Consider the following 12,542-nt stretch of genomic DNA (forward strand, 5'->3'; position numbering starts at 1 on the left):
TAGCGCCCTCTACAGCCTGCTCCAACAGCGTACCTGCTCGGCCACATGTTGAATGCAGCTTCAGCATGCACAATGCACACGTAAGTGACAGCAAGGCATACTTGTTCAACAGACACACAGCTTACACTGACGGTGGTCGTATATAACAACTTTAACACTGTTACGTTACAAATATGCGCCACACTGTGAACCCACACCAAAAAAGAATGACAAACACATTTCTGGAGAACATCCGCGAACAAAACAAACACCCAGAATCCCATGCAGCCCTAACTCTTCCGGTGTACCCCCCACCCTCCCTACCACCAAACCCCGCCCACCTCAACCGACGCACGGAGGGAGGGGGGGCGGGGGGGGGGGGGGTTTGGTGGTAGCGGGGGTGTATAATGTAGACTGGCTGCATGGGATTCTGGGTATTTGCTGTGTTGTGGTTATGTTGTGTTATGGTGCTGAGGTTCTCCAGAAATGTTTTCTTTTTTCTTTTTTGGTGTGGGTTAACAGTGTGGCGCATATTTGTAACGTAACAGTTTTAAAATTGTTTTAAACGGCCACCGTCAGTGTAAGCTGTGTGACTGTTGACCAAGTATGCCTTGCTGTCTCTTACGTTAGCAAGCAGAAGCTCCATACAAAATGTGGCTGTGCTGGCATGATATTTATAAAGGTTATAGAGGATAATCATTGCAGTGCTGCTAGGGTACACTCTTAATTTAATTGTTAGGGTGAATATCGGAGTATATTAGCCCTGGGAGATTTCTAGGAGAGGCACTGACGTCCGTAAAACTCCAGGGAAAACCGGGAGCGTCGGGAAGTATGCAGCTGAGCCGCATCAGAGTGGTCAAAGAGCCGCATACGGCTCCGGAGCCGCGGGTTGCCGACCCCTGGCCTACTGAAACCCACTACTACCGACCACGCAGTCTGATAGTTTATATATCAATGAGGAAATCTTAACATTGCAACACATGCCAATACGGCCGGGTTAGATTAGTAAAGTGCAATTTTATATCTCCCGCAAAATATCCTGCTGAAAACGTCTCGGTATGATGACGTTTGCGCGTGACGTCACGGATTGTAGCAGACATTTTGGGACACCATTGTGGCCAGCTATTAAGTTGTCTGTTTTCATCGCAAAATGCCACAGTATTCTGGACATCTGTGTTGGTGAATCTTTTGCAATTTGTTTAATGAACAATGGAGATAGCAAAGAAGAAAGCTGTAGGTGGGAAGCGGTGTATTAGCGGCCGGCTGCAGCAACACAAACACGTAGCCGGTGTTTCACTGTTTACATTCCCAAACGATGACAGTCAAGCTTACCATTGGCCTGGGACAACAGAGACTCTTACCAGGAGGACTTTGAGTTGGATACGCATGCTTGTGGAGATGGGACAACAGAGACTCTTACCAGGAGGACTTTGAGTTGGATACGCGCTACCGTGAGTACGCAGCTGCGGCTTCCAAACATTTGATCGCTTGCTTGTACGTGCGTGCCGCTATGTGCATGTCACATACGTAACTTTGGGGAAATATATGTGCTGTATGAACTTTGCGGAGGTGAACGGTACTTTGGGCTGTGGGATTGAGTGTGTTGTGCGGGTGTTTGATTTGTATTGGCGGGTTATATGGACGGGAGGGGGGAGGTGTTTGTTATGAAGGATTAATTTGTGGCATATTAAACATAAGCCTGGTTGTGTTGTGGCTAATAGAGTATGTACAGTATATGTCTTGTGTTTATTTACTGTTTTAGTCATTCCCAGCTGAATATTAGGTCCCACCCGCCTCTCACAGCATCTTCCCTATCTGAATCGCTTCCACTGTCCTCTAGGCCTTCACTCTCACTTTGCTCATCCACAAATCTTTCATCCTCGCTCAAATTAATGGGGAAATCGTCGCTTTCTCTGTCCGAATCGCTCTCGCTGCTTGTGGCCATGATTGTAAACAATGTGCAGATGTGAGGAGCTCTACAACCTGTGACGTCACGCTACTTCCGGTACAGGCAAGGCTTTTTTATCAGCGACCAAAAGTTGCAAACTTTATCGTCGATGTTCTCTACTAAATCCTTTCAGCAAAAATATGGCAATATCGCAAAATGATCAAGTATGACACATAGAATGGATCTGCTATCCCCGTTTAAATAAGAAAATCTAATTTCAGTAGGCCTTTAAGAATTATATGATAGGGCAGATTGTATATTGTTTTTCTGTCACCTTAAGCAAATGGCATAAGGAGGAAGATGACAATAACTTGGACAAAGATGTACAGAACAGAGGGGATTAGTTAAATTTTATTTTTGGTTTTAGGCAATTACTTTTTCTTTTTTTTTTTTGACAAAACCTCTCCAACATCCAGCTATTGATTTCTGGTAGCTGGTTAAAATAATAAATACAGAATTTGTTACTGTAATAAATGTAATGTTTACAGTGATTAACACATTTGACAACTGACGTTGCCGAGAATCGAACCTACGTGTGGAATAAAAGGCGGAGGCGCGAACCAAAAGTTATGTTGACGTTACAGATACAAGGTGTTAATTTAATATTCATTACATGGATATTGAGATTGTCGTATGGATTCAGTTTGTTGTCCTTCTTTGATTTTAATGCCATTAAAAATATATATATATTCTCTCTATTCTTCAAAAGCCCACATTTTTAATGAAGCTTGGGCGGTTTATGAGTTGTCGAATCTCCCAGCATATCTGAACCGCGTCCCGAAGCGGTCACAAGGTACAATTTGGCAACGTGTCTTCACACGTCATCATTTCTGGCTCCTCCTCTAAATGAAGCAAACCTCGATACGCGCTTCGTGGAAACGCTCTCTCCATTATTCGACACACGCCTCGAAGCCTCTGCACATTTGGTCCAATCACTACCTATAGCCCATCGAAACACCTTATTCCGATCCTGTTCGGTTTTTGAAAAGTCGGACTAACACACCTGGATCATGCGATTAGAAACTAGGTCTGTCAAAGGGGTGTGTGCGGCTCGAGAGGACCCTTCGTATTGAGCATGCGCCAGTCTCATCATGCGAGATACAACCCGGTAGCAGATACCATTCACTAAAAATGTAGAAACAATTGTAATGAAGATGATACTTTTCATTTGCTTTACAAATTAAAAGAACATACATCCATAAACGTGGATGCATATGCAAAAGTGCAATGTATTTATCTGTACAGTAATCTATTTATTTATATCTGCACCTTATTGCTTTTTTATCCTGCACTACCATGAGCTAATGCAACGAAATTTCGTTCTTATCTGTACTGTGAAGTTAAAAATTTGAATGACAATAAAAAGGAAGTCTAAGTCTAAGTCTAACATAACATTTTGAAGTGCATTGATGGTAGAAAAAAGAAAGGGAGATTTATTTAAGAAGGTAGCTAAGGAAATGTACATTGACGGCTTAATTCTAACTCCCGAACGAAATAGGAATGAGATGAAAGATAATGAAGCAGGTATATTAAAGGCGAATATTAAAGCGTACACAAACCCTTTTCGCGCTGCATTTGTGCAAGCCAAATATTTAACTTTCCGCACAAATGGCAAGATAGTCAAGAACAATAGCAACCTTCCTCTGGATATCAGTCGGGACTCACACAACCTTTTTCTTTGGATTTGAAACTCCTTTCATCAATCCACAGAGCCTTATGGTGGAACTTCGAGACATTCAAAAGTTTTGTTTCCGTGATTTTCATCTGAAAGTTATTTCGAAAAAACTCTTCTGCCAGTCTTTCTTTGCATCGGACCTGCATCCGCCCTGATACATTCTTGGTAGTAGCGTCATGTTCGTAGCGGAATCCAAGATCATTACTTGATACTGTCTGCTATTTAGCATCAACATAGCCATTACAGACGTAATATTTGTAACTTGTGCCAATATTACAGCGGAAATCACAAGTTGTAAGGATCCGCAGATGCGTAGTGTGATGTAATAGGTCAACCGGAAAAGGAATTAATTTAACCGCGCTAAAATTAAATATGCGCCCCCCCCCCGGTGTATGGGAGGCACATGGCATATGAACAATAGTCGCATTAGAGAGTGTGCATGGACACTTGGACTTCACACATAGCTGTGAAAATACACAAAAAATATATATTTGAGAAATCAGACTAATTTAAAAATCATAGAGTACAAACAATGTTTATTCTATTAGCTAACTTCCTTTATCTGAATAGCCATTTGTGATTCATAGCATGAAATAATAAATATCTTGCAGTCATGTTGTTTATGTTTCAAAATAATTCAACTATTCAATGTCAAAATATAAAGAGTAGAAATAATGAACAAAATGTCAGCGACTGTCTTTTTCTAAAACACCAATGAAAATGAAATTTAGCATTTAGACAGGCTATACTGTAGCAAAATTCATCTCTCTCAGCTTCCGTCTGCTCCAATCTTTCAGCCTCTTTTTGTGCTGGCTTTGTTAAGCAACGGTTCATCCTCCGTATAGTCAGGTTAAAAAAGATAAGGTTGTGAATTCTCAAAATTAGTCGACTTTGTTGTCTATTACTGAGTCTGCCATGATTACAACACACTATCAATCAGTCAATCAATCAATGTTTATTTATATAGCCCTAAATCACAAGTGTCTCAAAGGGCTGTACAAGCCACAACGACATCCTCGGTACAGAGCCCACATACGGGCAAGGAAAACTCACCCCAGTGGGACATCAATGTGAATGACTATGAGAAACCTTGGAGAGGACCGCATATGTGGGTAACCCCCCGCCCCTCTAGGGGAGACCGAAAGCAATGGATGTCGAGTGGGTCTGACATAATATTGTGAAAGTCCAGTCCACAACGGATCCAACACATCAGCGAAAGTCCAGTCCATAGTGGGGCCAGCAGGAACCATCCCGAGCGGAGACGGGTCAGCAGCGTAGAGATGTCCCCAACCGATGCACAGGCTAGCGGTCCACCCCGGGTCCCGACTCTGGTCAACCAGCACTTCATCCGTGGCCACCGGACCTGTGCAACTCCCCCTCCATAAGGGAGAGGGGAGCAGAGGAGAAAAGAAACGGCAGATCAACTGGTCTAAAAAGGGAGTCTATTTAAAGGCTAGAGTATACAAATGAGTTTTAAGATGGGACTTAAATGCTTCTACTGAGGTAGCATCTCTAGTGTTTGTTTCCGGAAGTAGGAACACACATTTGTTGCCAGAAGTCGGAAGTGTGCTGCTATGGAAACGGGAATAAATGCACAGAGGAAACAAGTTCTGGCAATGCTCAAACTGACCAAAATATGGTATATATTGTGCATATTTTATATTTTTATGAATGTGTCTCTTACTGCATTATATGTATACTTGCAATGTGCATACAAAACGTTGATGGAGCGTTTTTAAGTTGTTTTAGAGCAGTCCTTCTCAAATAGTGGGGTTGTGCCCCCCTGGGGGCGCGGTGCAATGCCGGGGAGAGGTGCGTGTGACCTCTGGGAACATATGATGAAGCATATGTAGCACTTGACTTCACTGTAAACACGGTGGGAGACGAAGAAAGACCGGTGTGTTGTTTCCTTTATGGTTAATAAGCTTACATTGTTATGCAGAGATATAGTTATAAAACATTTTTAGACAAATTATATTATTTATAGCCACGTTAGAGAGTGGGGATGCGCAAAATATTTTCTTCTTCTTGTGGGGGAGGTGTAACAGAAAATATTTGAGAAACACTGTTTTAGAGGGCTTTGAAGGCTACAATAGTGACTCCCATTAGCCCCCGCTCCCCATTAAAAGACACCCTCTTCTCCTTTTTTGACAAAGGTCAGTTCTCCAACAGTGTCCAGTTAGTAAGCACCAATCCACCCCACCTTGCCTCTACATCAGACAGCTCCTCCCTCCACAGCCGTGGAGGGATGCCAAAACTCAGGAGGGCCCCAGGTTCAGCAGTGGCCGCACAAACTGCACGGACACCACTTTGTGATTACACTGGTACTAAAGCGCCTAAAGTTAAACAGCTGCATCCCATTGTCTCACTTGAATTTGCCTTTTAGCCCCAACCAGTTGCTCCTCTTCAACCACAACGTCTGCTGCATCAGTGATTGTGGCAGTGGTTGAAGGGCGTGGCTTGGCCAGGGGAGAGATTGGAATGGCCAGTCTTAACTTGAACTGTCCAGAGCTTGTACTGTCTCAGTTTTCAGACACTGGAACCTATGCAAAGGTAGCCTAAACAATGACAAATATCATATTAACTGTAAAGAAATTATGCTATGCTGTACACTTATTCAGGTTATAACCATGGTGCATATCTTGTTGCCAATGGAGATACTGATGCCAGACACTGCTAGTGAAAAGGGAAAAGGGACAAAGCTGTTCAACCTCATCACAGAGAACTTCCAGGTGCTAATGCGAAACATATCATTAAAAAAACTGTCAATATACTGTTATTAATGCACATATTTACATTTTGTTTGTCAGGGTGTTGCTTTTACTGCAATCCAAAGAAAATATTTTAATGAGAAAAAAGGGATGGAGTACATCAAGCAGCTGTGTGCTCCAGAATTTAGCACAGTCGTCATGGAAGTTCAAGCCAAGTATGCCACTGAAGACAATAATGTGTGAAAGAAAAGAAAACAGTTTTTTATTACAAAATGGGCATTTTGTGCAGATATTATTGCCTAGCAGCTGCAGCTGCTTTGCTGAAATACTTGGAGTTTATTCAGAACTCTGTGTACGCTGCCAAGTCGCTTAAAGTGAGCTTTAAAGGAAGCCAACAGACGGCCATGATCGACTCTATATCAGCCAGAAACATGGAGCTGGTGGTCAATAACAAAGACCACAGGTAAGAAAGCAAGTGGTGAAACGTCATCTCAGGTGTAACCCTTACACTGTTTCAGCTATATATTTACTCTGTATGTATGTGCGTGTGTGTGTGTGTGTACGTGTGTGTGTGTGCGTGTGTGCACAGAAGCGACCATACTCTTTTAGGCGTGCTTAACCACACGAAAACTCCGGGGGGAGCCAGAAGGTTACGCTCTAATATTCTGGAGCCTTTGGTGGATGTGGACACCATTAACGCACGCTTGGACGCCATTCAGGAGATGCTGCAAAATGAAGAGTTGTTCTACGGTTTGAAGAATGGTATGGAACTAACACATGTTTTCACACTGACTTTGGTGCATACCAACATGATTTACATATTCTTCCTTTGCCTTCCCTAAGCTGTAGCTCCTTTCCTTGATATTGACCAGCTGCTCTCTGTTTTGGTCCAGGTCCCAAAACAAGAAACGGTATGTGTAGTTATTTTCTTTGTTATATAATAATGATAAGTTATTACACGGCGGCGTGGCTCAGTTGATAGAGCGGCCGAGTCAGCAACTTAAGGGTTACAGTTTCGATTCCAGCTAGCCCCATCCTAGTCACTACCGTTGAGTCCTTGGATAAGACAATTTACCCCCCTGCTCCCAGTGTCACCCACACTGGTTTAAATGTAGACAATGGGTTTCACTATGTAAAGTGTTTTGACTCTCTAAAAAAAAGCGCTATATAAACATAATTCACTTCACTACACTTTGTGTATTTGTATGACTAACACAAAACATACCTTTAATGACATAAGTATTGTGTAGTAGGGAAGGCTAATTTATGCCTTTAGTAACATTAACACAAAAATACACAAAAAGCAGTTTCTTTTGTAGGGAAGATCAAAATTAATTTGTAACCTCACAATTATTATCATGATCAAATGTATTTATGATAAAATACAACTTTATTTATATAGCACTTTTCATACACAGGCAAGTTGCAAAATAAAGTGCCTACTCAGTGGCCTAGTGGTTAGAGTGTCCGCTCTGAGATCGGTAGGTTGTGAGTTCAAACCTCGGCTGAGTCACGCCAAAGACTATAAAAATGGGACCCATTACCTCCCTGCTTGGCACTCAGCATCAAGGGTTGGAATTCAATCAATCAATCAATGTTTATTTATATAGCCCTAAATCACAAGTGTCTCAAAGGGCTGTACAAGCCACAACGACATCCTCGGTACAGAGCCCAATTGGGGGTTAAATCACCAAAAATGATTCCCGGGCGTGGCCACCGCTGCTGCCCACTGCTCCCCTCACCTCCCAGGGGATGGGTCAAACACAGAGGACAAATTTCACCACACCTAGTGTGTGTGACAATCATTGGTACTTTAACTTTACATCAAAAAAAGAAAAAACACACATACACTCACGTAGATAGAGCACTATTGACAATAACAATACATCGGATGGCACTGAGAGTTCAGAAAAAATGCCACCTTTGAGACGCTCACACTGGAAAATAACTAACAATTATATACCGGTAATATAAAATATATCTACAAAATGAAAATATAAATAATGAATTACCATATTTTCCAGACTATAAGTGGTTACTTTTTTCTTAAGCTTTAGACCAGGGGTCACCAACGCGGTGCCCGCGGGCACCAGGTCGCCCGTAAGGACCAGATGAGTCGCCCGCGGGCCTGTTCTAAAAAAAAAAAAATTTTTTTTTTTTTTTTTTTTTTAAATTAAATCTACATAGAAAAAACACAAGATACACTTTCAATCAGTGCATCAACCCAAACAACCCCCCCCCCCCCCCCATGCACACTCATCCACACCCACTCACACAAAAGGGGTTATTTCTTTCTGCTACCAATATTCTGGTTCCCACAACATAGACAACACATCTGCAAGGGACACAGTCCCTGAAGCACACATGATTGTATAGGCTGCTGGTCCACTAACATTTTCATTAATTACTGTGTTTTATGTAATTATTTTTATATTGTTTTACTTTCTTTTTTATCCAAGAAAATGTTTTTTATTTATTTATCTTATTTTATTTTTTTTAAAAAGGGCCTTATCTTCAACAGACCAGGTTGTCAATGAAATTAGATTTGTTTAAAGGGTTTTTTAAACCAGGCCTAGTCCAGATAATGTCCAAGTCGGACTCAGCAACACACACCTTCATTCATGTACACAGAAAAAAATTAGGGAACACAACAGATTGCATATAATTTATAAACAAAATTACATTTTCAAAATAAGCATTTATGTACAGTCCAGATTATGTCCAGGTCACTCAAATTAGGGAACACAACAACAGATATCATATAATCTATAAACATAATTATACTTTCAAAATAAGCCTTTGAGGACTTCTCATCTTTTTTTTAATGTTTTTTGGCATCATTATCGTTTTCAACCATGTAACTTTCTAAAGTTACAAAATACTGAATAAATGTTTTAAAGAAAGTAATACTAAGTGAATATCTGTTTTTGGCCTTAAAAATAAACATTTTACCGAGTGCTATAATTAAATTGACTAAATCATGATTGTCAATGAACTCTCCTAAAATAACAGAAACCACATTAAGCTTCATAAACAAACCAATCCTTAAACACATTTTTTCAACTTCCACCCAAAACAAAGACACAATATGACAATACCAAAACAAATGCAGGGTGGATTCAGGCTCCTGACAACAAAATCGGCAATCATCTGACTCTGTCATATTCCATAATTTTAACATTTTCCCTGTGGGTAAGAAGTTATAAATAATTTTAATTTGAAAATAACGATTTTGCACATCAATAGTGGTTTTATATATTAGTTTGAATATGGCATCCCATGGCAACGGGCAGTCAAAAAAGTCCTCCCATTTTCCATTTGTGTTGTATGAGGCAGCCTTCAAAGATTTCTTTATTAAATAAAAATTATATATTTTTCTATTTATTTTAGTTCCTTTTTGCCAACTAGAATTTCTTATTAGAGGTTTACAAACTAATAATTTAGTAGTTCCATAATTAATTATTTGTTTCCATCTTTTCCCAATTACTCCAGTTAGTTGATAAAATGAAAAGCTTGAGCAAGCATCACCATACATAGCTCTAAATTCATCATACTTCATAATTTTACCATTCTCATTGATAATATCATTGACAAAAATGATTCCTCTTTCAAACACATTTTTCCAAAAGAAAGGCTTTCCATCTATTACAATATTAGGGTTCATCCATATTAACTGCTGCAAAATATCGTCTCTTTTTTCTGGCACATAAAATTGAAAACACCACTATGAGTGGATTGTTTCCTTTATGAACCCCGCCATGTTTCCCAGCAGACTCTCTGGGAGGGGATCACTTGTAAAAAAGGATACAATTTCTTTTGATACAGTACATGTTTTTTGTCCAACAGGACATTTGTGTACCACTCAATGTTTAAATACATCTTTGGAACAATTGATGCTTTTAAAGACAGACACATAGCTTCAAGGTTGAGAAGTTCCGGCCCCCATATTCATACTCTTTGTACAAAACCTTTCTTTTAATCTTTTCTGGTTTGCCGTTCCAGACAAAATCGAAGACCCTCCGCTCATAAATCTTAAAAAAGTTTTGTGATGGAGCTGGTAATGACAAAAACAAATAAGTAAATTGAGGAATAATTAACGAGTTGGCAATAGACATTTTACCATACAAGGTTAGGGATTTCCCTTTCCATAATTGCATAATTTTGTCCAGCTTTCTTAGTCGATTATCATAATTTACTGAGCCTAGATCTTCCAGATTTTCTGGGACAACAACACCAAGTATGTCAACTGGTCCATCTGTCCACAAAACAGGCACTTTGCATTCCATTCGAAAGGACGTTCCCTTTAGATTTCCGATCCTTAACATTTTACATTTATCATAATTAAGCTTAAGGCCAGATTGCTGTGAAAATATGTCCAAAAGATTAAGAACGTTCCGCAAACAATGAGGAAAAATCTTATCTTTGTGAATCAGCCTTTTCTGACATGAACTTCATCAAGAACAAACACAGAACACGCCTCACTGATGCACATCTGCAAGACTCACTCAGAGTTGCAGTGTCAAGTTACACACCAGAGTACAACACACTGGTTAGCAGCATGCAATGCCAGGCTTCCCACTAACTGACAAAGAAACAGATAACAGATTTGGTGTCCAGTTCAAAGTGTGACATGATTTAAAACTTTGAGAGTTTACTTTTGTATTTTACATGAGATATTATTTGTACAAACATGGTGCAAAGTAATTCATGATTTGTTAAAAAAAATGTTAGTGGCTAGCTAGTTAAAATGGGATATTGTGATTTCACAAGACTGTCTTAGAAGTGATCATTTGAAAATGTTCAATTTGAAAAATGTGCACTTAGAGAAAATATAAAAATAAAGTGTTGCATATTGATATTTATCTGTTTCTATATATATTTATTGTGAGAAATCATTAAGATGATCAGTGTTTCCACAAAGATAAATATCATTAATTATTAATAATAACAGAGTTAAAGGTAAATTGAGCAAATTGGCTACTTCTGGCAATTTATTTAAGTGTGTATCTAACTGGTAGCCCTTCGCAGTAATCAGTACCCAAGAAGTAGCCCTTGGTTTCAAAAAGGTTGGTGACCCCTGCTTTAGACCCTGCGGTTTATACATAGGTGCGGCTAATCTATGGATATTTGTTTTGTGAACGGCTAAATAATGTAATGGATTAAGCAAATAAATCAAACAATGTCATAAAATGATCCACTTTTAGAAACATTTCAAACTCAAAGGGTTTACAAAGTACAAGGAAGAATAATCCTGATAAACATCTTGAATTCTATTTTAAAAAATAAAATCTCATTCATCTCATAAAGGATGAATAAAGACATCAATGACTTTTCTGTTTTGTTTGATCAGCCGTTTTACTGCCATGTTACAGGCACCGTTTGGAAACAATTCAGTAAATAAACATTTACTAAACATTTCCATGTAAATATCTCATTTCACAATGCACCAGTATACATTATATCTGCGGCTTATAATACGGTGCGGCTAACATATGAAAACATCGTCTGTCCTTCTTAAATTAAGTTGGTGCGATTTATATACCAGTGCGGATTATAGTCCGGGAAATGTGGTAATAAATAAATAAAAACATAAAATAGTAAGAATGATTGTAGTAATAATCACAATAAATAAAATAGAAAATAACAGACTAAAATTAAGAGCCTAAGAAGAGTTTAAAACGATCAGTTAAAAAATCTTAATTAAAAAGGTGTGTCCTTAACATTTTTTTAGAAAAATATCAACTCTGCAGTTTCTTAGGCTTTTCAGCATAATATGTTCCACAGGTGGAGGCCATAGTGGCTAAATGCCACTAATGATGTTTTAGGAATGGGCAAAAATGTTAATCATTGAGAATTCAATCTTCGGTGCTACCTCGATTTTTGTACACCCCACATTTAGTAGAATTTGGTTCTTCAATGATAATAAGTTTCCCCTGGTTTTACCTTGAATTTAAGAAAGAACTCATAGCAAAGTATGAAAGTGGCATCCGTGTTGCTATGCCCTCTCCTCCATGATGAAGTCTTCAATAAAAGTAAAAGTGAGTTAAATGTTCATTCATCCATTTTATTCGTCATTTATATGCCTTCCATATTGTTTTCCATACATACAACTATAATATTTAATGTATAAAACATGGTTTGTGTTAATATTTTTGGGTGTCTGCTACGAATTAATTCAATTAACTTTTTTTTTAAGGAAAAACTGCTTTGGTTTTCGTACAATTTGGTC

The 12,542-nt window shown here is 39.1% G+C and overlaps 1 protein-coding gene across 2 annotated transcripts in view; it reads left to right on the top strand.

Moving 5' to 3' along the window:
* LOC133645793 (mutS protein homolog 4-like) overlaps positions 1-12,542 on the top strand; it is a 40,898-nt gene that overhangs the window by 11,256 nt on the left and 17,100 nt on the right. For both annotated transcript variants that reach the window (XM_062040667.1, XM_062040666.1), the window contains exons 2-8: positions 5,759-5,926; positions 5,989-6,155; positions 6,224-6,334; positions 6,413-6,528; positions 6,603-6,776; positions 6,903-7,075; positions 7,157-7,224. In XM_062040667.1, coding sequence (XP_061896651.1) covers positions 5,759-5,926; positions 5,989-6,155; positions 6,224-6,334; positions 6,413-6,528; positions 6,603-6,776; positions 6,903-7,075; positions 7,157-7,224 — 977 coding nt within the window. The remainder of the gene's footprint in view (positions 1-5,758; positions 5,927-5,988; positions 6,156-6,223; positions 6,335-6,412; positions 6,529-6,602; positions 6,777-6,902; positions 7,076-7,156; positions 7,225-12,542) is intronic.

This window comes from Entelurus aequoreus, linkage group LG03 (assembly GCF_033978785.1).
Source record: "Entelurus aequoreus isolate RoL-2023_Sb linkage group LG03, RoL_Eaeq_v1.1, whole genome shotgun sequence".
Taxonomy (NCBI): Eukaryota; Metazoa; Chordata; class Actinopteri; order Syngnathiformes; family Syngnathidae; genus Entelurus; species Entelurus aequoreus.